At 40.1% G+C, this 27,323-nt stretch overlaps 1 protein-coding gene across 7 annotated transcripts in view; it reads left to right on the top strand.

Annotated features, from left to right (window-relative positions):
• The window catches only part of STAG1 (stromal antigen 1), a 154,170-nt gene that overhangs the window by 90,093 nt on the left and 36,754 nt on the right, over positions 1-27,323 (top strand). For 6 of the 7 annotated variants that reach the window (XM_015637464.3, XM_033516801.1, XM_033516800.1 and 3 more), the window contains 8 exons: positions 2,839-2,915; positions 5,921-6,125; positions 8,596-8,747; positions 12,817-12,890; positions 18,999-19,122; positions 20,577-20,675; positions 24,109-24,188; positions 25,925-26,032. In XM_015637464.3, the coding sequence (XP_015492950.1) occupies positions 2,839-2,915; positions 5,921-6,125; positions 8,596-8,747; positions 12,817-12,890; positions 18,999-19,122; positions 20,577-20,675; positions 24,109-24,188; positions 25,925-26,032 (919 nt within the window). Of the gene's footprint in view, positions 1-818; positions 1,066-2,838; positions 2,916-5,920; positions 6,126-8,595; positions 8,748-12,816; positions 12,891-18,998; positions 19,123-20,576; positions 20,676-24,108; positions 24,189-25,924; positions 26,033-27,323 lie in introns of those variants that run through there. The other variant, XM_033516803.1, reaches the window with a different exon arrangement.

Genomic DNA, 27,323 nt, shown 5'->3' with positions numbered 1-27,323 from the left:
CTCTTCTCTTCTCTTCTCTTCTCTTCTCTTCTCTTCTCTTCTCTTCTCTTCTCTTCTCTTCTCTTCTCTTCTCTTCTCTTCTCTCTGTGTGGATTTTTTCTTCTCACTCTTAAAGGCTGTGTTGGGTGCTGTGATTATTGACAAATTATACTGTTACCTGTTTTGGCTGAAAGTTATACTGGAATTTGGTCATTAAGGAAATATACTTACATGTCAGTGAGAAGACTTTTGAAAACACAGTGGGTGTGAATAGGTTTTTAACTGAGAACTTAGTCCTGAAGTAAAATAGACTTCTCAGTTTTTAATGGATTAAGACAATTTCCATTCTCTTCACTAAATAGAGTGAGAGCTTTATGACAGAGATAAAACTCAGGTTAGAAAAGGACGTGAAGCAACTTGAGTAAGGTAAAGACTTCAAGGATGCATGCCACTCCTTCAGTTGTACTTTTTAAATAATCTGTAATATTTTAAGGATTCACCTGAAAAATGGGCAAGTTTTGCTTTTCACATTATTCAAACTATGAGTTTGAATAATGTTGACCATTGCAGTGCTGAAATGTTGTGGTGACACCATGAAATCTGAGCAAAGTGTTTGTAGCATACTTACAGTGTTAAATGAGTTTGCCAGAAAAACATATGGGGCTGTGCTGTGGTTGGGTGGGGGAGAGGTGGTGGAAGGGAAAGCAGTCAGGCCAGAGCCATTGCCTACTGCCAGATAAGCAGAAACTCTCATTGTGCTTTCCATGACTTCTGTAAACTGAGTCCTGAAAAGTGGGGGAAAGAATGGGACAGGACAGTGGGTAAGTGCTGTTCTCCACACTGAGCCTTTGCTCATGCTCCCTTGGCAGTGCAGAGCTCTTATCCACCCTGGCAGCCCTGGGAGATGTCAGGAGTGTGTCTCACAGTGTGCACACCCCTGCCTCCTGGTCCCAGAGAACTGCACCGTTGTTTGTTGGAAGCTGCTGGAGGATCTTCCCATCCTCACCTGTGACACCTTTGGATGGGGATCAGACCCCTCTGAGGGCCCAGGAAGAGATGGTGCTTTCTCAGTTTTGCTCACACAAGGTAAATAGCCTGGCCCTGACTGCAGAGAAACTGAGGCTATGACAGGTTATTAGAAAAAGCCGCAAATAGATAAGGCTAAAATTAGAATCAGGGCTATAAATCAGTAAAATAGCAAAGATGAGTAGGTTACTCTTTGACTGATGGGTGTGCTGCCAGTGGGAAGAGCAGCAGATGCCATGAGAGAAAGGGGCATTCCTGTAGCAGAGGGGGTTTGCAATAGAACCTGTTCTGAGACATACTGGGAAACTGCTTCATTTAGCCAAAACAAAACTTTCAGGATCAGGGAAGAGATAAAAATATATCTACAAGATGATTTCCAAGCTGAGAAAATATATTTTCAGCTGCCACATGGTGGTATTCTCTTGGGTTCCTGGTTTTATGTTGATGCATTGCATTAGTAATTGTTTATTAATGATATGGAAATTGCCATGCACAAATTTAAATTGCCATTGTCAGAACTGAGGTTGACAGTATTTCTTAGTATGAAATAGATAACAAATATTATTTAATGAAGAAGCAAAGGCAATTCAAGAAATCAATATTTAATTTGCTTTGTAAAACTGTACCCGTATTATCATAGAGACTTGGTGTGCTCTGTGCTTGCATGTTTTGAAATGCATATATTTCTAATGCTCTTTTTTAAAGGAATAAAATACCAGAATTCAACCATTTGCATAATATTTAGTATGTTTAAATTATTTGTTCTTTGTAGAGAGACTATTACTGGTAGCTATTAAGCTGCTTCTATTATGGTCTGAATTTTTGAATCCATGCAGTGGATCATTAATCCAGTTGAACTTTTTGCAAAAGCTTAGAGACTTACTCTTTGTAACATTAATGATGTTGGGATGGATTTTGTAGCTCTGTAGTTTGCTTAATTTTTCTGAATTTCCTCCATTAACAAAAGAAGTTTGTCAAGTGATGAAGAGAAGATCATGCAGGAGCAGCAAAAAAAAAACCTCTTTACGTTGCCCTGGGTTATATGGTTAGATATTTAGATAGTGTCTAGTTGCAGAGGCAGTAATGGACCCAAATTCTTTATTTGTATACTGACTGAATTTTGATCAAGACACAAGAAGTTTCATTTACAGCTATTGTGTTGTTCTATTTTTGATTTTGGTAACTTTGATTTACAATGTAAAGTCAATCCTATCAACTCCAGTGCTTAGGTAACAAGGGGGAATGGAAAATCTACATGAAAGAATAACAGAGATACAGTTGCTGCTTCTGGTGCTGAGCTGGCTAACATCTTGACTGAGCCCTTTGGAGCCTTTGGGTTTGGAAGATGTGCCTCAGTCAATAAATGCTGGTCCTGAGCTGAGCAGTGTGAAAACCCCCAGTCGGTGCATGGAGAACGTGGGTATCCGTCATCCAGGAGATTCGGCATGGAAAGTGCAGAACCATCAGGAGTGTCCATGACACTGAAAGATGCTGCTCATTTCATTTTGCACACAAAATTGAAAGCCTTGGGCAGCTACAGACATGGCACGAGTCCTCCATGGTTATCACTGCTTTATCACACTTGCTTGGCTGCAAAGAGTGAAAGGATGGAAAGTGGTAGTAATTCCTCGTTTGAAAGCACATTACAGGACAGATGAGTTCTCTTTCCCAACTTCTTCAAGAGACAGCCTTTTTCAAAGCATTCCTGTTATTGTTGCACTCTGCATAGTCTGATATGTATCACTGTTTGTTTAGCAGCAAAAAAACACTGATATTTTGATGTAGCAAAACCGTGTTGTGTTCATTTCTTTTTGTTCTTTCATTACATTACAGGTACGGTAAGAATTGAAATGTTCAGGAACATGCAAAATGCAGAAATCATAAGGAAAATGACAGAAGAATTTGATGAGGTAGAGTATACAAATAGTTGTTTGAAGCATTATGAAATATATTACCATATACTTCTGGTTTAAATTAAAAATGCAGTGTGCCAGTGGAAAAATAATGTCTCAGTATGGGAAACCGCACTGACAAGCAAAGCAGCAACTTCAGCTGTCGGATGCAGAGTTACAGGGCAGAGAGAGGTTCATCAGAGTAGACAGGAAGAGGAACTGGAGAGCTCTCATCCCGCTGAGAGTGCTGCTGGCACTCTGGGTGCTGAACTTCAGCTCTTGGGAGTGTCATCATACAGCAAAGAGCTCCAGATTCCTGACACATCAGATTCATGAGACAGGATTACAGCATTCTGCTCTATTTTCTCTGTGCAAATTAATGTTTTGTGCATTTTAAATGCCAGTTTAAACCAAATAGGAACTTGACATGAAAATTATCATTTTGGAACAGTGATACAGAAAGAAATACTCTCAGAAGATCTGAGCATTTTCTTTGGAACAAGTAAATTACAATTCAGACTGGGTATCTTCTGTCAAAATAAACATGTTCCTAATGGTGGATGCTTTTTAGCTTTGAGATTTTTGAACTGTGTTTTCTTTGATTTTGATGTATAAAAAGCTGAATAGTCTGAGCACTCATTTTTTTTAATGAGGAAAACTAAAGCTGGAGCAGGAATTTCTGTAGCACAGTAGTGTCTCTGACCATTTCTAAATGAAATGTCAGTGCTGTTATTCGGAAAGTTAAGCAGGAAAACAATAAATACAAGAAATGCTCTTCTTCAGGATGTACTTATACACAATTTCCTTCTTTGCCATGGCCTTGAACAGCAAAATGTCTCAGTAAATGCCTGACTGCAGCCATAGGGGTGCTTCTTTTGCTGCATGATTGTCCCATAGTTGATTAAGAAAGTATTTTTCAAAAGAAATCTTTTCTAAAACTGCCAAAGTTTTTTCTCACAGGAGGAAAAAAAAACTTCCTATGAAGCTGAAATTGAATTGAAGTTGAATTGAAAGCAACATCTCAAAGAGTTACAGTTTCTGGTACATAGTCTTTCTCCATTACTAAAACTTTTCAGAACTTCTATAGTCCTAAAAAAAAGTTTCAGTTCTAGTTTTTGCCTTAACATTTGAATGGATTTGTGAGAGAATTTGTGGGGCTTAGTACAAAAGCATTAAGCCATTAGTCCTAGGCTGCAACCCAATGAATATTGAAATCTGTTGGCATTTCACCTGTAATAGCTCCCCCAGTGCCTCAGAAATCCCAAACTGTCCCATGGTTCCATGAGTGCTGCTGGAATCAGCTGGCTGCTGGCCTGAATTTTGCATTTATGACTGGGATTGAAGTATTGATTTTCCTCCTCATGACTAGAGAAATGCTTGTGCAGGATTTAAATGATGGAAATAACTTTCTTCACAAAGTTCACTTTGGGACAGGAAATTCCATGGACATTCATTGGCTGCACTGTTTGGCTACTTGGCTTAGGAGTACAGGTGTTTTGTAGGTGAATTCTCTCATAATTCTTGTGCTAGAGTTGGCAGGTGAACAAGGACTTTGTTTACTTTTAATTTTCTAAGCACTGGGCCATCAAGTATTGTGACAGTGTCACTAATACATCACGTTTTTATTAGTATTCAAGAATAAAAGATCCATGGTGACTTTATTGTAAGTTTATTCTTCCCATTTCAGCCAGATGAGGTGTTCATGGGACACCTCCATAGACTTTTCAAAAGTGTTGTCTGGTATGTACTTGTAGGTTAAAAATTCACCATACAGAGATGAGTAGTTACACACAGCACTAGAGATTATGAGGATCTGTTCCAAAAGACTGCATTTACACACACCTTGAGAAAGCATGTATTATGTTCCAAAGTTCACATGTAAAGATCCATCAGGTTGTTTTGGTGAGGTAGAAATGGATGTGATTTGCTTCAATGTGATGGCTAAAGGGTTTTCTCTAGGGGGATGTTGTTTATGAAGTTTGGGTTCAACGTATTTGATTGCAGCTCCTCTGTGCTGATGTTGCTGCCTTTGCGTGTTTCAGTCTGGGTCATAAGTCCTGAGGAAGAAAGTTTGTTCCTCACAAAACCACAGAATAAATGTGTACAAATGGATATAACTTTGGTAGTACTGACTTCTTATCCTGACTGAGAGATTCAGGATGGAGCATTACTACCTTGATGTTTTGGATACTCTGGAACTGGCTTATAAATGAATCTTACAATTGTACACTTACAGTCCTGATCAGGGAGATTTATACTGAGGCTTTTTCACTGAGAGGGAAAAAGCATTTTCTGATTGTGGGGGGGACAGTCTCCCTGTAATGCAGTATATACATAGTGGATACAGTAAGAGCAGACCTGGAGAGGCATTAGATGAACATGCCTAGCCCAATCTTGTAATAATTTTTTGAAGATGAAGTCTATGAATCTGTAGTAAAATTTCCATTACTGCCATCAGAAGGCACTAGAAAAAGGCTGCATTTACAAGATAAAACAGGGCAGTGTTTGCCTTCTGATCAGGAAACTAATTTTGAGTAAACCATAGTCAACTGTAGGCTTCAGCAAAGCAAAGTTTAGGGGGAGGGGGAGCCAGCTGATTAGAATATTAATCTAGAGTTGAAATGGGGATGGAGAATGACACAAACTGTCAATCACACAAGCCTTTCTTTAGGTTTTGACCTTAAATACTTTCAAATATTCCTGTCTCATGCTTTGCTCCCACTTCCTAACCGAGGATACAAGGAAAAGAACTGAATCTTGATACTTATTTTGGACTATACAGAGCCAATACTGCAAGTGGAAAACAGTTACAATGATGTCTTTGCAAAAGTGCTGTCATGCCACTGGGGCTCCCTGTTTATTGAAGAATAATGTGTTGTTCTTATTTGTTATTCTTCCTTGGTTTGAAGGAACCAAGATGATGTTTCATTTATAACCCTAGACCACAATGGCTGCACTAACATTAAAAGAAATTAAATTGGGAGACCTTTAATACTTGATCTTTTCCTTCTGTTTTTCTGCAGGACAGTGGTGATTATCCCCTGACCATGCCTGGGCCTCAGTGGAAGAAGTTCCGCTCCAACTTCTGCGAGTTCATTGGGGTGCTGATCCGGCAGTGCCAGTACAGCATCATCTACGACGAGTACATGATGGACACGGTGATCTCGCTGCTCACCGGCCTCTCCGACTCGCAGGTCCGGGCCTTCCGGCACACCAGCACACTGGCTGGTGAGTGAGCTGCCACAGGAGGGTTCTGTCACAGAACTTGCTGCTGCTTGTCCACTGCGAGAAGTCCTTGTAATTTGGATTGAGGTGGACCCTGACCAGCATTAAAACTGTGGAAAGCTTCATCAAATCCAAGTACCACATATGGTACAACTATACTTAAAATACTCCTTTTTTATTTGGAAAGTAGTGTGCTGAGGCACTTAGGGATTCCTGTCATCCCCAGGTCCTGCAGTGAATCCTGAGAATCAAAAGTGGCATGCTTATGTCTTGTATTTTATTATTAACAGTTCACTTGTTGTACAAAACGTTGGAGTAATTTTATATTTTAGAGTATAAATTTATTCTAAAGAAGTATCAGGATAATTGTATTATCAAAGAGCTTCCGTTCACCAGCAAAAATAATCTGTGCCTTAACTCTGGAGAAGCATAAGGTTTGGGATCACTGGGGCATGGTAGTAAGGTTCACTGTCTTTACCTGCAGCCACACCACCTTTCAGTGCAGCTGTCTCACCTAAGGAAAGCCCTGGGTGTATCATTCAATAGAAATGGGCTTTGCTTATGTATTTCATCACACCTATATGAGCTGTCTTCTCTAAGAGGGATGAATTGCTCTCTACAAAGAACTATTTTTCTCAATTACAAAGCACTATTAGAGTGGCTGGCTTGGGTGTGGGTGTCTACAGCTAGTCATGTCACGTGATAAGAAATTAATCTTATTGCAAGGTTCATAGATCATGCCAGATATTTGAAACTCTTACAGCAGACATTTGTCATGATCTGAATGTTTCTATGGCCAGTATTTATCACTATTTAGTCTTTCTACAATCAGCCTCATACACATATTTTCAGTTTCAAGTGTACCAACACCCAGTGTTAAACAAATACAATCAGAATTTATTTAAAATTTCATTTCTTCTTACGAATCAAATTAAGAAGCAGATTTCCAATGATATTGAAAAAACAAATCCAGATTTGAGTGAATTTTGATTTTAAAACTAAAACCCAAAGCCTTCAACTCACAGTGACTGAACTCCTTTGGGAACACATTCCCTTGTGTTTTTCACCATACTTAGCAATGGGATGATAAAACTGTGAATTATACAGGCTTAAGTTTCCAGGTTTGGAATTTCCTCTTCAAATTCAGATTCCAAGGTGAGCACTGTTTGAGCCTAGATAACCTGCTGGAAATCCATGCCTATTATTTAAACTATATTCCCTTCCATCTGATGCTGTCTGCATTTCTGGGTGGTTTTGATTTGCAGTTTGCTCAGACAGTGGTTGATTGGTTCATAAGGAAGGATTTATGGAGTGAGGTCTTTACTCTGGTCCCTGGGATTATTTGGTCCATCCTTGCATGGGCTAGTGCACAGATGCCCATCATGGATGGGAGCTGCCAAAGATCTCGGCATTTACCAGTGACAATACATGCCATTTATTTATTTACTTGCTTGTTGTAACAAGCTTGAGGCTTTGCTTTGATTTGACAAATTTCCTTCAAACTGTTTTTAGCACATTTAATTGTTTTGGAGTCCCAAAGAGCAGAGCTCAACATGATGCCATGGAGCTCAGTCTTGATAAAGTTTTTGAAAATCTACTTGTAGCCTGGCATTTCTTCTTGAAGTAGTGTTTGTAGGTCCTTGTTTTCAGTTTTCCTCTATGCTAGTCAGTTGGAAGGAGGGAGAGATGATTCACTGTAGGAAGCTGTAGGCTACCAGTTTTGAGCCATAGCAGTGTAAGTCAATCCAAGTAGCCTCACTTCTCCATTTGTGTGGTTGCTTTTCTACCTTGAAGCAATGCTGCATATTTAGAGCAGCATGCAGAGAGGATGTGGTAGTTTATTGCATTATTTTGCTGGTTTTTCAATATTGTAAAATGTGTTTTACTATGTAACCACACAGAACTTGGGAAAAAACCTCATTAATGTTTTTTTGTAAAAATAAATGTTAGTACTGAAAAGCAGCCATAAATAATATCATATCCAGCATGTGTGAAAAAAAAATTGCATTTTAATATGGCTGTACAGCTGACTTTAGAGCAGTGTCAGACCTGCTTTCAGAGATGCCGTGCTGAGGTCCCTTGTGAACTGAGCTGTCCTCAGAAGCCACTGGTTAAGGTCACACTTAGTATGGAGCCATCTCTGCTGGTACTCTTCTGTGCAGAAATGGCTGTAACTCCCCAGCAGCTGCCTTCATGGTGCCTTGATGCTGCAGGCTCACGTGCTGGCTCCCTGGTGCACTCAGAGCTTGTCTGGAGAAGACAGCAAGGAGCACTGCCTGCAGCTCAGTGTGGGGTAGACTCATCTTTCTGACCATGGGCCAATGACCTGGGCATTGCCTGGGTGGAAGTGCCTTTCCAGATGGCTCTGCCAGGGTCGAGAGGCTTTTTGCTGTGAGTATGGATCTGCTGAGGAAATATTTTCTGAGCTCTTGACTACAGGTAAAGAGTCATAATCTGTCTTATGCCTTTGCAGCTATGAAGCTTATGACTGCTCTTGTGAATGTTGCCTTAAACCTGAGCATTCATCAGGACAATACACAGAGGCAGTATGAAGCTGAGAGAAACAAAATGATTGGCAAAAGAGCTAATGAAAGATTGGAGCTGCTGCTTCAGAAAAGAAAAGAGGCAAGTGAAAAGACAATTTTTTTTTTCCTGGTTCGTGTCCAACATTCCCTCCAACAGAAAGCCCAGGGCGGTTTGTGAGTTGAGTACCAGAGTGAGAAAGAGCTTAGTTCTGCAGTGGTGATTTGTGTGGTCTCAGGCACACTATTTAACTCCTGTATTGCCACATTCAGTTGAGTTTGTGGAGCTGTTCTGCACACAAGGAGAACTCTGTTCTCAGGCTTCTATGTATGACCAGGAAGGAAGAGTCTCAAACTGTAAGCAGTCACTGTTCTGAAGATGCAGAAAGATTTTGGCAAGAGGATCCTCAGCTCCCTCCCTGCACTGCCCAGTTTTCCCCTTGATCACTGCAGTTATTTCACAATGTCTCATTAGTACTTCTTTTTTAGCTGCTTGCAGGAAACACAGGAGTTGAGGCTATAGCACCTGTTCTCAGGGAGAAGGAGCTAGGGAAACATTAAAGTCGCCTTTAGTAAGTACCAGTCTTGCATTAGGTGAGAAAAAACATTAGAAGGCTTCTGTAATCATCTCTAAATAAAGTATTATATCACAGGGAATTTCAGTTTTAGAGAGGTAATTAAAGATGACAAGTAGAAAATTAATACACATACACCCAAACAACCATAATGTGTAAAGATGCCAAGTAAAACTCATAAGAGAAATTGAAAAATCAAAGTTTGTATGGCTTAGACTTAAACATATGATTTTTAATATATTAGTTTTGAATTTTCTCCACCACTGTTTTACTCTGTGGCAATTAAGGATGTCTGGGTGCTTTGCCTGTGTGCACCCTGAATTCCTTTAGGTGTAGCTTTGACTCAGAATTGCTTGACTGTAGTCTTTGGGGATAATCACAATACATCTTTTTATTTTACCCTTTTGATCTGTACCACAACTTTATTTGGTTTTCATAATTCTTGAAAAGCATGCATAAGGTACAACACAAGAACAATCTCTCCTGCCCAAACTGCGAGAGAAACATTTTTAATTAAATATTAAATTGAATTCGTGTTCCAGAGGATTATAAAAAGCAAAATAGGTGGAACAGAATTTGTAGCCCACATTTGTTGATTGTTGCTCTGAATTTGCAGAGGACTAATTGCACTGATTACCTTGGGCTGGTGGCTTTGTGGCTAGGGACTCCTCTGTGCCCATTCCCTCAGCCATTCTTTCGGAGCTGCAGGACATCCTCTCTCTGGGGAGCTGTAGCAAGGATGCTCAGGCTGCACGGGGCTTGGGAGCCTTGACAGCAGAAGGAACATTTCTTAGTCCTTGCCTTTGGTTCTGTGTATTTAGGGGTTCTCATCTCACTGCTCATGACAGCTGAGCAGAGCATTGCCTGGGAATAGCCAGATTGAGCATGTCCATGGGGTCAGCACCCCAGGGGCACCTGGGCAGAAGAGATCTATTAGGATTAGATGGCTTAATGCTCTGTGGAAGAATTCCTGACATAATACTGTATATTCCCAGTGTTTAAATACTCTCAATTGACAGTGGCATTCTGTGCTGGCACTTCCTCAGTTGATTCTTTGATGAAGTGCCATCCTAACAACTTCTGTGCACAAACATGTGCATATGTGTTTTCATAAGCTTATAGAGGAACAGTTCACAACTGAGTGTGGCGAGTTAGTCTGAAGCAGAGGAGATGGAGCACTTTCTGAAGTGTTTCATTCTCATGCCATCATCTACAAGCCTGGTGGGAGAGCCATGCATGGAGCTCTGTCTTATCAACACGATTTTCAGCTCAAGTGGATGATTTATATAGCAATATGCCACAAAACAGAGAAAGTTGTCTTTTTAGTATCTGCCAGTAATAATTCAAATTTTGTGCTTCCAAACCTGCTGGCAGAGTCAACAGGAGCACGTTTCCCTCATTTTTTACTTCTGTTTAAGAGGGGGGGTGTTAAATAATTTTTGCATTGGTAAGAGCAGGAGTCCTAAGACACAGATGCTCTCTCAAGATGCTTGAAGTTAAGCACTCAGATTCAAGTGCATGGGTTAAAAATCTTGAAAGTGTAGAAAGCAGTTAGGATTTCAGAGAAAATTCATTGCTGAATCTAAAATACATTTGAGAACTGTATCCTTTAAAAGATAGTACACAGAGGTAAAAGGGATCTCAGATGTACCTACTGAATCTTTGTTTCTGCTTCCACACCAGCTGTGCCCCAGCACTTGGATACCTCTACCAGATGATAATTCACTATGTTTATAGAGAACTGTAAATTCTGTGCAGAAGAAGAGGGAGGAAGCCTGTCCCTTCGCCTGTGCTGCTTGGGCCTCTACCTTGCTACTTCACTTCATACTCAGAGAGATGTCAAAGTACACTTTTTTCAGAATCCCAACTTTCTCATGGCTCAGAAAGTCCATCAGTCTCTTATCAGTCTTCTCTGGTGTTGTTTTATACCAGGAAATCATTCCCTGAGTTTTGTGTGAGTTTCTGCTTCCAGGGCCCTGGCAGATTTTCAGAAAGCCTCCTGAGGCTTCTTGGTTTGTTCCCATCCTCATTTTACTGCACAACCTGTGCTAGGCTGTCTCTACCCCCATGTTGCTGTAGATGTTTCCCTGCCTGTAGCCTGTGGAGTCATCCAGCTGAGAAGCGATTAGGAACTCACAGTCCCCTTTGGGTTATGAATTCTCAAACAAGCATTTAGTCTGTACATATTTGGATTGAGCTGATGCTGCAAATAGTGCTTTTCCCAGAGGCCATGTCTAAATATACTTGGTTCATGTATGCAGAGCTGGTGTGGACCCAGCTCTTCTCTTTGTACATAATCCCTTTTACTGTGAAATTAGTTTCTTTGGCAGGCTTTTGACTATTTAGTCAAGAGCCCTCAATGCTTTGGTTTCTTCCACATGCAAAATGGAGACAGCACCCCCTTAAACTTTAGTGAACTGGGAGACTTTACTCCCTGAGTTCTGAAGCTACTTGAGCTGAAAGGAGCAGCAGAAATATTTGGGTGAAAAACAGAAGCCCTCAGGTGAAAGTGTTTCGGAGCTCATGCCATGCAGGAGGTCAAACCAGCTGATCACAATTTTGCCTCTGGCTTTAAAACCTTTTATTTGTTAAATATATACATCTGTAATTATACAGGTTTAATTATTTTGTGCATGTATCATAAAATAATTTAAATTAGTAAGGCTCTGTTGTGGTTTTCCTACTGTGAGAATGTGGGCAAATTTACATTCCCACATTGTGGTGCCATGCTTGGGCTGTAATGAACGCCTTGATGGAAGAACAGTGGCTGCGCCAAAAGCTGATTGGGTAAAATTGGTGTCATCTTTTAACATCTATTAACAAAGCTGCATTTAGGTGTAATTAAGTTATACTTAGTTTAATACAAGATCTGACAGTATGAGAATACTGTAATTAATTCCAAGTTGTGTTAACATATCAATTGACACAAGGTATACTTCCCATAGTACTTGCAAAACCTGCTCATATTACCCAGGAAGTGAAAAGATTTTTAAGAGAATGCTCTTATTTATAAAAGCATGCTCATAGCACCTTTTCATTTGGAATTGGGTTTGGTTTATTGCAGTCTAAGGCCTGGATGTCAGGTGTGCTCCAGTCCTGGAAATCTTCTGAAACCCAGTTATTGTGGGTGCTGAAGTTTAAGGGACTGACAGTCTTTTATTTAAGACTGAGAAGATATTCAACTCCTTTCCTTAAATAGAACATTATTTTTTTCAAAACTAAGCTGTAACCAGCTTTGTTTCTGCAGCTGTCATTCACTCAGCTCTGTTTCCCTGTGACAGAGCACTGCTGAAATTACTGCACACATTGTCTCTACTTGTCTCATTTTCAGTAGCAAAAGTTGATGATCACTTCAAAGAACTAATTTGAGAGACTAAATTGATGTTTGTAGTGAATGTTAATTTTCTTCCATGAAGACATTGAATATATAAATGTAAATATTTGTATGTATATATACACAATATAGGCATGTGCTAGAAAAGCAGAAACGGTGAATTTACTTGGGTGCTCTTCAAAGTTTTCCCAATAGGGAATTGCAGAATGCCAAATTATAATAAGCAATGGTCTTTTATTTATTTTGTGTTTTGTTTTTCACAGCTACAAGAGAACCAAGATGAAATCGAAAATATGATGAACTCTATTTTTAAGGGTATATTTGTTCATAGATACCGGTAAGAAAATGCATGTTCCAGTAGGCTCTGCTAATGAAGTGTGGTCATAAGGAAAGTCAAGGGCAGTTTCTGTCTTGATTTTCTCCTGATGTAATATTCTAGATGCTGCAAGGTCACTGTCAAAAACACTTGAAATTATGGAAGAATATACAAATTGTAACCTCTATTAATTACTCAATAGAGCCATCCACACCATTTTATTTTAATTCAGTAGACTGCTTGAAAGGGTTGTGGGAGATATGGGCTTTGAATCTTTGCATTTTGAAAAGAAAAGTTATCCATGTTGGGAGCTCAAAAATGACATAAGAATAATCAAATAATTACTGTGTATCATAAGATAGCAGTTGTCCTACAAGCCTGCATTTCCTTTTGTATGTCTTGGGTGTAAATGGCAAATTTGGAATATGGTTTACCAGAGAGCAGAAGTCTTTTAAAATTGATTTAGGGTCGTTGTGTGTCGCAAGATGCCTCAGAGCATCTGCATCACCTTGGTGCAACCAGCTCTTTAAATGTTAATTGACTTGTTGAAATCAAAAGATAAAATTCAAGGGTACTAAACCATGCAATTAACCTTTAAGATTTCAGTTCTGCTTTAAAGGTTTATAATTTATGGAATCTTTTAGGAAAATGGCAGGAAAAAAGGGTATATGAGAAGAGGGTTAGAAGGTGAAGAGGAAGCCATAGTTCAGTTGGACAGAGGGATGGTTGTAATATGGAGACAAGACACAGAAGCTAGGAAGGTGCTCGTGCTGACAAATGTGTGAGTGTGAGCAGCACAGTGGGGTTGGACAGCATCTCCTCAGTACCTGAGTGTGGAAAGAAAGTTCATGGTTTGTGGTCAGGAAGCCTTGAGCTGCTTGGCAGCAGGAGGATGGGTGTGCAGAGCCAGCAGGTAAACGAGTGTGCTAGGTCAGCATAGCACTCACATCATTTTGTTAGGAGAGGAGCTTTCGTGGCATAGATAAAAAAGGCTGAAGAAATTAAATTCTAAGAGTGTTTCCATTTTTATCCCCTCAGAACTTAGTGTATTATATTGAACAAAATGTTGCTTTAAAATATTCTCTTAGTAGTTCATGCTCTTATGTGGGGTTGGAAAAAGACTCAGCCTTTGGTGGTCTGCATTCTGATGCTTTTGCTTTTTCTTTTGAAATCCTCTTTTTGTAAAAAAAATTCTTTTCATGCCTCCTGCCACCACTAGTGAAGACCTGATTTTGATGATGTTGCTGTAAAAGAAGAGACGCCAAATAAGTAAAATCCATCCATGCTCTTGTAAAAGGTGTCCATGGTGGCCCTGTTAGACCAGTGGGGAATTGACTGAAATCAGACAGGTGGTGGCACCACTTGTGCCTCTATTCAGAGGGGTCAGGAGGAACCTGTTCCCACCCTGCCCCCAGAGCCACCTGTGTGAGCACTAGCCATCCCTGACCTTTAAGCCCCAAAGAGTCTCTTACAACTTACACCAAACTACGAGTAACGGTACACGACAGAGAGCACAGAGTTGCACTCACAGCTGGACGAGAAAAGGAGGGGGAAAATGTCTGTGTGAGACCCAGCTAATTGACAACAGAGCCCAGGAGGGATCAGATGTAAAGGATTTTGAACTATTATCTGCTTTCATAACTCCTTAATTTCCTGAACCTTCCTTCTCTCGAATAGCTAGAATTATTTATAAACTTCACATGATTTTAGGCTGTAAACCATGCACAAGTGGTGATGGTTTCAAAAAAATGTTATTTCAATTATTCCCAGAGAGTAGGTCCCATCCTTCAATATGATTCAGACTCAGCCACAGTGATTCATGCTTAGTGACCTTTGTAGCTTAAATAACAAGTCCTTGACCTAAACAAAACCCCCAAAACTGTTTCACTCAGAATGTGTCTTCTGACAAGTATTGCAGTGAGGTTACATCTTCTTTCTGTAGCCTGGCTTCCAATTTACTGGAAGATTTCAGTGCTCACTTCTCTCATCAAGAAAAAAAACAAAATTGCAGAAATAGCTAAATAGTCTTCTAGGTACAATGCTAATCTAGTGTGAACAGCAGATTTGGTCAAAACCTGAGATATTCTTAAGAAGCATGCAGGAAATGTACCCACCTCACTTCATGTTGCCATTTCTCCTTCCTCAGCCAAAATCCTTTATAGTTAGTACATTTATAAGGTTATAAATTGGATTTGTGGGGGTTCTAATTAAGGTCCAGAGATGAGAGTCATAGAAAAAAGAAGTATAAAAGACATTTTTGTCTAGTTCTTATTATAATTACATCTTCAGAAGGTTTCTAAATGGACAGGCAGCCCAAGAGATGGGCCCAGTTCTGCCCAAGTGGCAGTGGTGTGGTTCTGTGCAGCTGTTCCATTTCCTGTCCCTTGAGTGGGAGTTTGAGTTTCCATCCCACAGAAAGCTCAAGGCAGTGATTCACCCTTGGTTCTGTCCTTGTTAGAAAGTTTTCCTGTAAACTAAGTCTCAGCCCAACCCATTGACAGAAATACCTGTATTTTTCAGTTCATACTGGTTTGCCTGTTGAGTAATACCACTATCTTCTGATGGTTATCTGCAGTTCTGGCTGTTTCAGAACAAGGTGTGAGAAGCAGCATCTCCAGAGGTTAGACTGGGAAAGCAGGTGCAACGACAGTAGTGAGGCTCCTTTAGGAGCTTCCAAGAAGCCTTGAAGCAGTTCCTGCTCCGCTGCTCATCCCCAGGTCATGCCTTGGTCTGACTCAGCACTGGCAGTGCTGTAGAATGTGAGCATCCAAGGCACTGCACATCAGCCAGGTTTGCTTAGAGGGCTTTCAGTTTAGTTGTGATTAACCTCATGAGTTTGTGATTAAACAGATTGAAAGAACCCATGAGCCGGAGCTGAAGCTGGAAACCACTCCAGCAAGCCTGAGGAGCACACTGCTCTGTACCTGATGTTTCCCAAATAACCATCAGAGTCTCTGTGACTCAGGTCCTGAATACTTCTGGCCCTAATCACAATTCTTGTGTGTATTTTGGCATGAAAGGTATGCTGAAGTGGCACTTGGAGTGGCACTGGTAAAATCTGTTTCCTGACATTACTGTGGTTTGTCCTAAGATTTATGGGCCTGCCTTGTCAAGCCAAGATTTCAAAAGTAAATGTAGAATTTCTTATCTGAACCCCCTCTGTCAAATCTTATCAGAAGTTGCATCACGGAGGATCTCTTCACCCAGAGTAGGAACTTGGGCTGTGAATTGTGCTGCAAACATTTTCCTCTTGTAGACCTTGCTTTGCAGTTTGTGCTGAAAAAAGGGTTAAATATATTTCATGTCTAAGATCCATAGATGCCACATTAGTTTTCACCTCTATGCTGGACTAGATTCTATTTCTTTCTAGATGCTTTGACAAGCTTACATCACTAATTTGTAATTACGATAATTAGTAATGCTTTCATTATTCCAAAAACACTTCCAGTGCAGGTATATTAGTATTTAAGTTTTTGTATCATCCAGAATTAGTGTGTATTTTTAAAAAGGTAAACAATTCATAATGACTCTGACCAGAAGCTAAAAGTATTTAACTGTACAAAAATTAGAAGAAAATAATTACAATTTAGTGACAAGCAATTACGACATTGATAGCAAAGGTACAAAGAGTTTTTTGCCTGTATTGTGTTTGATACAGCATTGGATGGGCATGGAGTCTGTGTTAGTGATTCCTGCAGGAACACAAGTGATTCTGATTGGTGATAGTTACCTGGAAGGTGATGTGGGTGGGAAGTGTTGTCTCACAAGTTCCCCTGCTTCTCCAGCACCTTGAGTCTGTTTGCTGGTCTCACATGCCTTATCCATGATTCTGTCTGATTTTCAATTATACTAGAGATGTTAAATTCTTCTTATACTAAATCTCTTAATCAGCTGAATAGCTTTCTTCTTCCTTTCTTTCTTCTTTTTTTTTAATTAGCAGCTTGGAGTGAGTGTCTGTAGTGCTGAGGGATCCCTGAGGAGGTTTTTGAATCAAGAAGCAGTTTTTCTGTCTTCCTAGGGAAGCTTGAATGCATTCTTAGAGAAAACATGATTTTTCCCGCTCTTTGGCTGGCTGTGTGCTGCATGATTAAATAGTTGTTGACATTTAGGTTCTTTTTGGGATTGCCATTAAATCCTTCCAAAATCCTTTGCAGTTAGTAAATTTATAAGGTGGTGAAGTAACCTACTTGGATGTGAGGACTCAGGCTGTCATCCCCTAGGAAGAATGTCTTCCTCACTACTTTGCTGCAGATGTGGCTCCCCATCTTTTCTTGATTTATATTTACTAGTCTTCGGGGTTTTTCCATAAGTCTTGCATTCTTCCAACTATATTTTGCTTTTAAAATAGTTTAAAAGTAACTCCATATAAGAGAATTGCTAATCTAGTTCAGTGTGAAGCAATGTACAATTAAGTACGCACACAGATATATATATATATACACATATGTGTATATATATATATGTGTATGTGTGTGTATATATGTCTCTTTCCTTGGTTCTGGGATTACAGAGCCTTCACAAAGTTGGGGCAGGCCAGATTTACTGATGCTATTGGGAAATTGTTCAAGTTAATGTTTCTCATAGGCAAAGAGAGACAATGACAGTGGTTTGGTGGCATTCACACAGGTGTCCCCCTCATGTTATTGCATTAAATGCATTACATGCTGCTTATGCTTTTCTGCTGTTACAGCAGTACAGTTTCCTCCCTACAAGCTGAATTCAAATGCCAAGACTTGCCTGGAGAAGTGCCCCTGGCTGTGTGTGATGCTGGGCTTGGTTCATGGTCCCTGTGGGAGCCATGGGTTCCAGCTCAGGCTCTGGAAGGTCAGGGACAGGACAAAGGCACTGGATCAGCTGGGCCAGCCTGCAGGAGGGAAATACATAGTTCAGTATGGAGTCACCAGGGGTTTGCTGCATTGAGTTAGGAGTATGAACCTGTGCAGTTTCTTGACCAGAAAAGTGAGTGCATTTCATTTTTATTTTGTAAAATTGCTGACTTTAATAAAAATGCAGTTTCTCATTTTTGCATTTATTCTCCTGCTTGAAGCTTGGAATTTTTCTTTCCTTCCCATAAATTATATTACATTTTGGGGCTCTGGTTTAGAATTAAATTGATATTTATTACTTTTCCAAAAAAGATTTTTTTAAAATAAAAATACAAAACAAGGGTCTCAATTACAAGCAAGTACAGTGTTTGTGAAGCACCAGGCAGTCCCTTCTTCTGTGCAGTGACTCTGTGTTCTTCTTGTATTACAGCTGAAATTTGGAACTGTGAGGCAGTGCCAGCTGGAGTGGCACAAGTGATTTCTCATGGTAACAGATGTCCCAGAGATGGAATTACTGAAGGGACAGATGGCCCCCATCTCTTTTCCCATTGTTTCATTATTAGTAAAGATGCCATGCTCCATGTCAGGCAGGCAGGAAAGTGCCACTCAGATGAAAAGCATTTCCATCCACTCTCCTTAGGTGACCTCTCCAGTTTACTGCCACCCCTATTCACTGAGCAGCTGATAGGTCTGCCTGAGATATGTCTTTTCTTCTTCCACGACTTGCCACAGTCAGAATGTAGGATAAAAACAACAAAATTGGAAGAAACCAATGCTGAAGTGCAAAATTCTCAAGGGGAAGTATGGGTGTTCATGCGGGATATGAAATGAGATCTCTTTGTATAGTAAATTCCATTGTGCTCCTCCGGCAGTTGCCTTTGGCTAAACCAAAGAGTTTCACTTACCTTGAAATGGTTCTGCACCTCGAGCTGGAGACAGGGCTGCAAAGCAAATGTCTGTGATGCTGTTTCAGAAATTATTGCCCAGAGGAGGTTTATAATTTGGGTTCATAATTCTCTTTGGAAAGAGAGAGGTTAAAGATGGAGTAATAGACTAAGAAGCAAACTAGGGTGAGAATTTATCTATGTAGAGGAAATGTAGGAGCATATATAAACACTGAAATGATTAGATCAGTGAGTTCAAGGATGTCGAGGAACAGAAAATCAGTGAGACGGCAGTAAGAACAGTGACAGGCCTCACACAGTGAGGTTCATGACAAGTAAAAGCAAAATATAGCTATGGGGATGAGAAGTATATGTTGTCTAATCTGGCTAATCCTTGTTCTTTTCATTTTCTATATTAGTGATGCTATTGCTGAGATTAGAGCTGTCTGTATTGAAGAAATCGGTGTCTGGATGAAAATGTACAGTGATGCCTTCCTGAATGATAGTTATTTAAAATATGTTGGCTGGACACTACATGACAGGGTGAGTATTGTGTATTCCCACACTCAGCAGAGTGCTCTGGAGGCAGCTGCTGCTGTGCTGCTGCCCAGCACAGCATCATCCTTGGCTTACAGAGAGATTGTTGTTTCCTCACCTGGTATCTTTCAATCAGGTCACTTCCAGGTATTGGCTCAAATTAGGAGGCAATACTCCCAGTCTGCTTGGTCCCTGTGCTTTTCATGTGTCCAGTCTCTGATGAAGTTTCTTGACAGAAATCCTTCCATGGGGATTTTCTGTTGATTACAAGAGAAGTCTCCTCAGAGCCTCTGTGTCTGAAGCAGAATGGAAAAGGGATTTCTATGTCTCTTCCACTTACATTGCCCAAAGGTTAGAGGAAAAAAGGAGATCTCTGGGCCCTCAGTAGACACCACTGGTTCCACAACCAGTGGAGTTCTCCTCAGTCCACTTTTCCTTCCTTGAAGAATCTTTTTAGCTTTTTCTTCAAAAAACTGTTGAAACACCAGATGGAAGGAAAAGAGGTGCTTTTCTGGCTCAGCACAGTTCTTAGTGCTGATGGTATCCACCCAGTTCCTGCAGCAAGAGGAGCCCATTCTGACAGAGGACTTTGCACTTCTGCCTGGGAGATTTTATATACCAGGCAGCAATGGGACTGGCTGTGCTCCCACTCCCACCAAAACCACTGGAATCAGTTGTTTTACTCTGAATTCCCTTGCTAACACTATCCAAGGAATACAAAGGAGACTTAGAGTGCTGTTGAAATGCTCATCAAATTCCAGCATCCTGATTCAGACTAGTCTTCTTTTCTAGGAGCAGTGCTGGAAAAAAAAATTGTAGGTCTGCAAGTTCTTTCAGATGACTTGCGTAACTCATAGTTAACAGCTGATTCTTTAAAAATATTACTTTTTTCACTGGAGGATCTCTCACACCTTTTGCATCCTTCAGCCAGTGCTGTCCTGTTGTGAGAGATGGAATGTAAAGCATTTGGGGATAACAAATGCAATGTGTGTGCCCTGTGTCCCTGCCCTGGCAGCTAGTTGAGCTGCTGAGCCCAGGCCCAGTCATTTTGAGCCCCTGAGCACTGACTGTGAGCATGAGTTGTCAGTCATGAGGTGCCTGTGGGCTCCTTCCTGAAGACAAACAGCCACACTGCCTGCACCAACCACCTGGAGAGCCTACCTCTCTATTTTGGATTTCCTTGCTACATTCTTTATCTTTTTGTGGAACCACTTGAAAGGGAAACGCTTACAGACATCTAAGTGATGGCACATTAATTCTTTCTATATGCAAATAGAAAGTAATATAACATTGTAGGTGACTGCATGTGGGTTTTGGTTTTTAGCTAAATTGCAAATTGGCTCTGGTCATTTGCATAAAATCTTAAATTACATTAAACAAATGACAGTATTATGTTTTTTAATATTCATGTGCATTTGGTTAAAGTATTATGACAGCTAATCTCAGTGTTTTTTATTTAGCAAGGTGAAGTGAGGTTGAAGTGTTTGAAAGCTCTGCAGAGTCTGTATACCAACAGAGAGTTGTTTCCCAAACTGGAGCTGTTCACTAATAGATTCAAGGTAAGAGGAAATACAGTTTTTGGAAGGATGGCCAAAGTAACAGTGTCATTATCCTGTTGTGGTCTTTGAGTCACATCTCTTAAGAATAAAGTCATTAGTTTGTGAGGAAGCTTGTAACTGCAGTACTAAAACTGTGTTACTGAATGCTGAAATTAAGCCAAGTCCATTTCACAGGGTTTATCTTGGAAGATTTGTCAGACTTAACCAGGATGATTATTTGTCTGCATGTATTACTTATAGCTTCTATATTGTCCTTATTCAATCTGCCTGTACTTACTTAATTTTCGATTTATTGAATTAAGAGGATGTACACAATTTAAATTACACAATTTAAAATATAGCTGAAAGTGGCAGCCTATAATGAAGGGTTTTTTGTTACACAGCTTTTTTAGCTCAGTATGTGCTTGTGTTTGGAGGGAGAGTTACTTAATGTGCATCACAGTCCTCTACACAGTGAACTGGCCTTGCTGCAGAGCAGGAGTTCACATTGTGCTTCCACACCCCTTGAGCCGGATTGGCTTTTCAGGAGAGAAGTCTGGGGGGGATAATTCATGGGGTTTTTATCAGCACAAACGTTTTGCATAATATCTGGGTAAGAATGTGGCTCTTAATTCACTTTGTGGTCTGACTGCTTTATTGTACAAGTGAACTGTCTGGAGGGATGGGTGTGGAATTGTGCCTGCTCTTGTTTGGGTGCCTGGTGAGGAGACTGTTCAGGCCCTGCCACCATGTCAGCTGCTGCATCTCCCCATGGCTTTTGTGTTCTGCAGAACACATTACTGTGGGAAAGGCTACCCCCAAGGAAAAACTCATTTATCTCATTTAAATCTTTATTAGAATGCTGATGAAAAGATTGTTTAGAAAAGAAACAGAGCCGACTGGTTTATTTTAACTTAAATTATTATTATAATGCTGATAAAAAATTCTGTTTAGAAAAGTGGAGATTAAAATATTTATAAATACTGTGCACAAGACTTAAACTTCTCCCTGTAGATTTTATGCTGGTTCACTGGTTTGTCTGCCATTTCACAATTAACTCCTCCAGTCTGATCTAGAAAAAAAAAAATAAAAAAAATTGTCCTATTTTCCCTGTATGTAAAGAATTTATAAAAACATGATAATCAGCATTTTACTACATTCACTTGTGATGCTGAAAAAAGATGCTTAACCTTAAGTAAAGCCTAGATATTAAGGAAGGCTTTTTTCCAAATGATAATTATATAATAGAGCGTATCTTTATTGATAGTCTCCTTCATTTAAGATAACAGTCTTAAAGGGCAGATTAAATAAATATCTGTCAGAAATGAACTAAGTATAGTTGACTAAAGTAGGAGATAAAAGGAGCATTTTGTGAGACCACTTAAGAGCCTGCATTCTTCTAATTTTATAAAGCCATTTTCTGGGACTGTCAGTAAAGGCAAAATTTCCTCTCGTAGGAGAGAACCTGGCAAACAGGTTCAGACCTCAAACTTCTTCTCTAATACCTCCATAAGTCTGATTTCCTCTATCCTCACAGGACAACCAGAAAAAAATGGAGTCTCCAACTCTGCTTCTTTTCCTCTTCACTCTGTGCAGATTTAGATTTGTTTATATTTGCTGCTTCTGTACTTCCACTTATTTTTGAACAGGCCACTAAAGCTGTCATGGGCCTTCATCTACTTCTCTTTACTAGAAAATAGGGTGGATGCTTCTTTGTCAGGATCCCATAATTTCTAAGGGAAAAGACTTCTTTGAGGCTGAACCTCTCCCATGCACCCACAAAACTTTCAGGACAATCTGGGACACTTTGGGCAACAGTTACTCTGTAATGTATTCCAGGAAAACTACAGGAACATGAAATGAAACCCCAGATACATTCTGCCTTTCACAGCACGGACATTTCTTTTAAAGGAAGCCAGGTTAGCCTGTCCATTGCTGCTTGGCTTGGACAGGGAATTGTAATTTCTGTCAAAGAGGTTCAGAAGGAAGGGGGCCTTGTTAGGAATTTATCTTCTTCTGTCCCATAAAAGCTGGTTTTACTACAGAAATCTGTATCATTATGAAATTAGCAAGAGGAAAAGGTGTACTCAAAGTCTCTGTGTGCCTAGAGAACAGACTTATTTAACATAATCATTAATCACTTTCAGTTTCTCTGCCACGTCAAGAGAACAAAAAGCTGGCTTGGCCCAAATGCCTGGACTTGGATTTACAGCTGCACTGTCAGGGATGTGGCCTTTGGCACGAGGATGGAGCAAAGTTCCAAATTAATGCTTTCTGAATCTCTGATACATTAGCTAAATGTCGTGCTGCCACAGACTCCACCACCACCTCTTTGAAAAATAATTGACCTAACTGCCATTTTCAGTTCCTTGGCTGCTTATTTATATTTCTTCATCAGAATTTAATCGACCTGCACAGTTCACCTAGTGTTCAGTTCAATCCATTCAAATGGAGAGAAATATCTCTAGAGGTCTTCTAGCTGTTTAAAGAATAAATTAATTTGATCCATAGTGCCTTGTAGTGGTGTGTTAATATTTCACCACCTTCCAGAGAGCTGTGACAAGGATGTGATCCTGTTTCTTTTTCTAAGAAAAATGCCTGTTCTTTCCAGCATTTGTGTTTCTAAGGTGATATGCTGGAAAATAAGCTCAGTCCATCAAAACAAAAATTTGTCCATCAAAGAGAAGACTTTTCTTTTCCATCAAGATGTCCTGTCCAATACAGACATTAACTGACCCCATATGGAAAGGTGGGAATTAACTCCTCTGCAGTCAGTGCCAAAGTGCTTCATCTCTCACCCTATGCTGTCTCCACAACCTGGGAGCAGAAGGAGAGATTGCCTCTTCAGTCTGCCTTGTTCAGAGCCTAACATAGAATGGAAAACTGATCTTCAGGGACACTGAGAATTAGTAACTCACCTTAAAAATACAGGCCTGTGCCCTGTTCTGCTGCTTTAGAACGGTACAGGGAATCTCTGTAAAGGCAGATTGAGCAGATGGGGGTTGGAACTTGCTCAGCCAGAAGTTACACCTTTCATTCAGGGGAATGAAGTGGGGCAGTTTTTCTGCTGCTGTCCAACCCAAGTTCATGACTTCAGGAAAGACCTGTTAAATTAATCTAACCCAGAACAGTGCTGTAACTCCCAAGTCTCCTCCCTCCCTTTCTGGCAAGCACACAAGGATAAGGATTGTTGAAGCACTTGTTCGTGTTGTTCCACTGTGCATATGGCACACAGCTGAGGGGTACATTAAAAGGCTGGGTCATGTTGAGGGGCTCTCATTGTCAGCACACAGCTGAGGGGTACATTAAAAGGCTGGTAATGTTGAAGGGCTCTCATTGTCAGCGTGTCAAAACATCTTTCTCCCAAAAAGTATTTATTTTGTAATCTCTAGAATTTTCCACCTGCTGGCTGTGCTGTGTTGTGCCCTGTGACTGACCCAGAGTTGCCTTGCAGGACCGCATTGTGTCCATGACCCTGGACAAGGAGTACGATGTCGCTGTGGAAGCCATTCGATTGGTCACGCTCATCCTCCAGTGAGTGCTGCTCCAAACCCCTGTGTTCCCTTGGAAAATTACCTAAACCAGGAACATTTGAGTGAACTGAGTGCCTTGCTTGTGTATTGAAGTGAATGTATTACTTTACACTTAGTATGCAGTTGAACTGAACACATAATATGGACATGAAGCTAAAGTAAGATATTTAATTTCATGGAAATATAGGAGGCAAAGTTTCAAAAATGTTTGGATGTTTTGAAGTTATTAGTGCATCCATAGTGTGGAAGAATGCCAAAGGGCATTTCTACCTTTTGCCAAGAGCAGAACAACTGTCCTCCCAAAATGAGTGTGGATTACACTTGCTAGAATAACTCCAGCAGTAACACAGATGCAGCATAGGGAGATTTGATTGATTTCCTGACACAGCTGGAAAGTGTCACGTGGTAGGACACCTGCTTCCAGGCTTTTCCATGTCAGGATGCAGTGGCTCCCCGAGGTAAGGAGCACCTCAGACATCCTCCCACATGCTGATGTGGAACCAGCCTGTCCCCAGCAGCCTCATGGGAGTGCACCTGGAGGGGCACTGCTAGGCTTTTATATTTATTAAAAACTGTATTAAAGAACATCTGGTTTACAAGCGGATGCACAGAAGTTCTGCTTCATATTTTGTATCCAGTGGCTCCACTTTGAAGAATGTTTTTGCACATGCAGAATCTGAAGTTTACACTATCCTTTCCTTAGTAAAGAAGTCTAGACTTCAGCTTTTTATTTTTGGGTCACTCTTTTTTAAAGAGATTAGCCTTGTAATATTAGCAAGAAATTAAATCTTGCATCTACTGTTATATTTTTAAAGTAAATATAACAAATATGATCTGAAATGATGTGTAGAGCACATCTCTTCCCTGCATTATCAGCAATTTTTGGGAACACAGTAAGTTTTAAGGTCAAAAGCTACCCAGTGTACTTTTTTTTTTGTCTGTTCCTGCTTTCTTTTTGGTTGCCTGTTGAAAGCACAGGCAAAGCTAAATGTCTTTAGCACCAGAAGGGTCACCTTGAAGAGCACAGGGCAATATTCTGGCAGATAGGAACTCCAAAAAGGTGTCTGGAGCAATCCTTATGGAGAATGACCAATTAAAATTATGCCTTGTATGAAGCCAAATGATTTAGAGTCCTGATACATAAATGGTTCTGATGGATGCCAACTAAACAAGGATGGAGGTAATATCCTGATTGTGACAGTGCTGGTATTTCTATATCATTTTTGCTAATATTCTGGGACAGGCTGCCCAGGGAAGTGTTCAAAAGTGGGTGTAGCACTTGGGGACATGAATTAGTGGTGAGCACAGAGGGCCTGGGTTAATGGTTGGACTCAGTGAGCACTGGGGTCTTTCCCAACCTAAAGGATTCTGTGATTCCAGGTTTCCAGTTCATGATGTTTGATGAGTGTTTGGCATCTTGCAGTATGTGCATTGAAGTTTGTGTGATGGTTAAAGGAGGGGAGGGTTTGTATGGCAGTGATTCTGATCCTTTCATAATATTATTTTATCTCTCTATTGATACAACTGGGAGAAGGAAATCAGAGAAACTTCCAGTCTTACAAGCACTTTAAATACTTCTCTGTTTTGAAATTGAACCAAAGCTCGAAGTCCTTGTTCAAACATGTAGGATTTTGTGGGAAATAAACCAACCTTGTAGCTGTCCCAAGTGAGCTGTGGGAGGTGTGGGATGGAAATGAAACCTCTGCTGTAGTTCAGGTGTTATTGTGACTCTTTCAGTGGGAGCGAGGAGGCTCTGTCCAATGAAGACTGTGAGAATGTTTATCACCTGGTGTACTCAGCACACCGGCCTGTGGCAGTAGCAGCTGGCGAATTCCTCCACAAAAAGTAAGTCATTAGTTGCCCTGGAATAAGACCAGATTTGTGATTGCTTCCTAGAGATCAAAAAGCAAAGAAGCAGTGGAGTGAAACATTGCAATTTAGCAAATCAAGCATTTAATTTAAATTACAGACTTTATTCTCTTGTTTAAACAAGATCTGGGGACTTGAGGAAACTGAATATACATTTTTCTTGCTGTACAATTCAGATAACATTTCCTAACAAGGGTTAAATATACAAAGGCTGCACAAACTTCTAAAGCTGGTTTAAGTCCTGCAGCACTTGCTGAATTCCCAGTGTGATAAGATACATATATTGGAGCTGTCCTCTGGGGTATCTACCTGATACATACACAGTCATAATTTCTATCAAGTTTTAAGCCAGTTTATTTCTCTGATTTGAATTTGAGAGGTTTTTATGTAGCAATAATTGCAAAATTTGTTCTAAACTCGCTATCTTCCCCTGAAAATATATTGCATTTTGTTACATCTCTCATGTCCTCACTATTCCAAAGGACACAAGCCAGCTTTTCCATGGATGTGAGTCACACCACCCCAGTAACTGTGACCAGGGCATTGCCACATCACAGGAGTTAACCTCTTCCTTTTATTGTTTGCAGTTAAAAGTCTTTCAGCAGGAATTTGATTTTTTCCCCTCGTGGGTTGTGACATTAAAGTTTTTTATTACATGTGTAGAGGATTTATATTAGAACCCAGACTGTCTAATTTTTTCATGCCAAGATACAGGTAGGAAAAAATACACAAAAACATCTGTTTTTCTTTGCCAGTGCTCTAATTCTCGATGGTTTATTAGGGATTTACAACTCCACGTTGTAATTGTAAGCTTTCATTGGTGGATTTTTGGAATTTCAGCTTTCTGATCAAGCACTATCTGTTTCAAGGAATATATGTGCAGATCTCCATTACCAGCAAGACATTGTACTAGTTATTGGAAAGGGTTAGGTTCTCATTAAAAATATACACTAAAATTCCTTTACTAATCAACATGTGACAAAATAATTTTGAAAAATGCCTCAAAGGTAAATAAGGACATAACTGCACCTCACTGCACTTAAGATAAAAACTTCATTCTGACTTCTTTTGTGAGGTACTAAGCTGTGTTCTGTAAATGTGTCTCAAGGCTAAACAGCATGGAGACAAGATAGTCCCATTCTTAACTAATTTTGTCTTGGTTTCTGCAAAGAAAATCTCCAGTTAAGTAAGTTAGAATCTATTTCAGGCACTTGAGGTGTGATTTATCTCACCTAATTTAATACATTTCACTGTCACTTTCTCTGTG

The sequence above is a fragment of the Parus major genome, chromosome 9 (assembly GCF_001522545.3).
Source record: "Parus major isolate Abel chromosome 9, Parus_major1.1, whole genome shotgun sequence".
Taxonomy (NCBI): domain Eukaryota; kingdom Metazoa; phylum Chordata; class Aves; order Passeriformes; family Paridae; genus Parus; species Parus major.
This window is presented reverse-complemented; position numbering and strand designations above follow the sequence as displayed.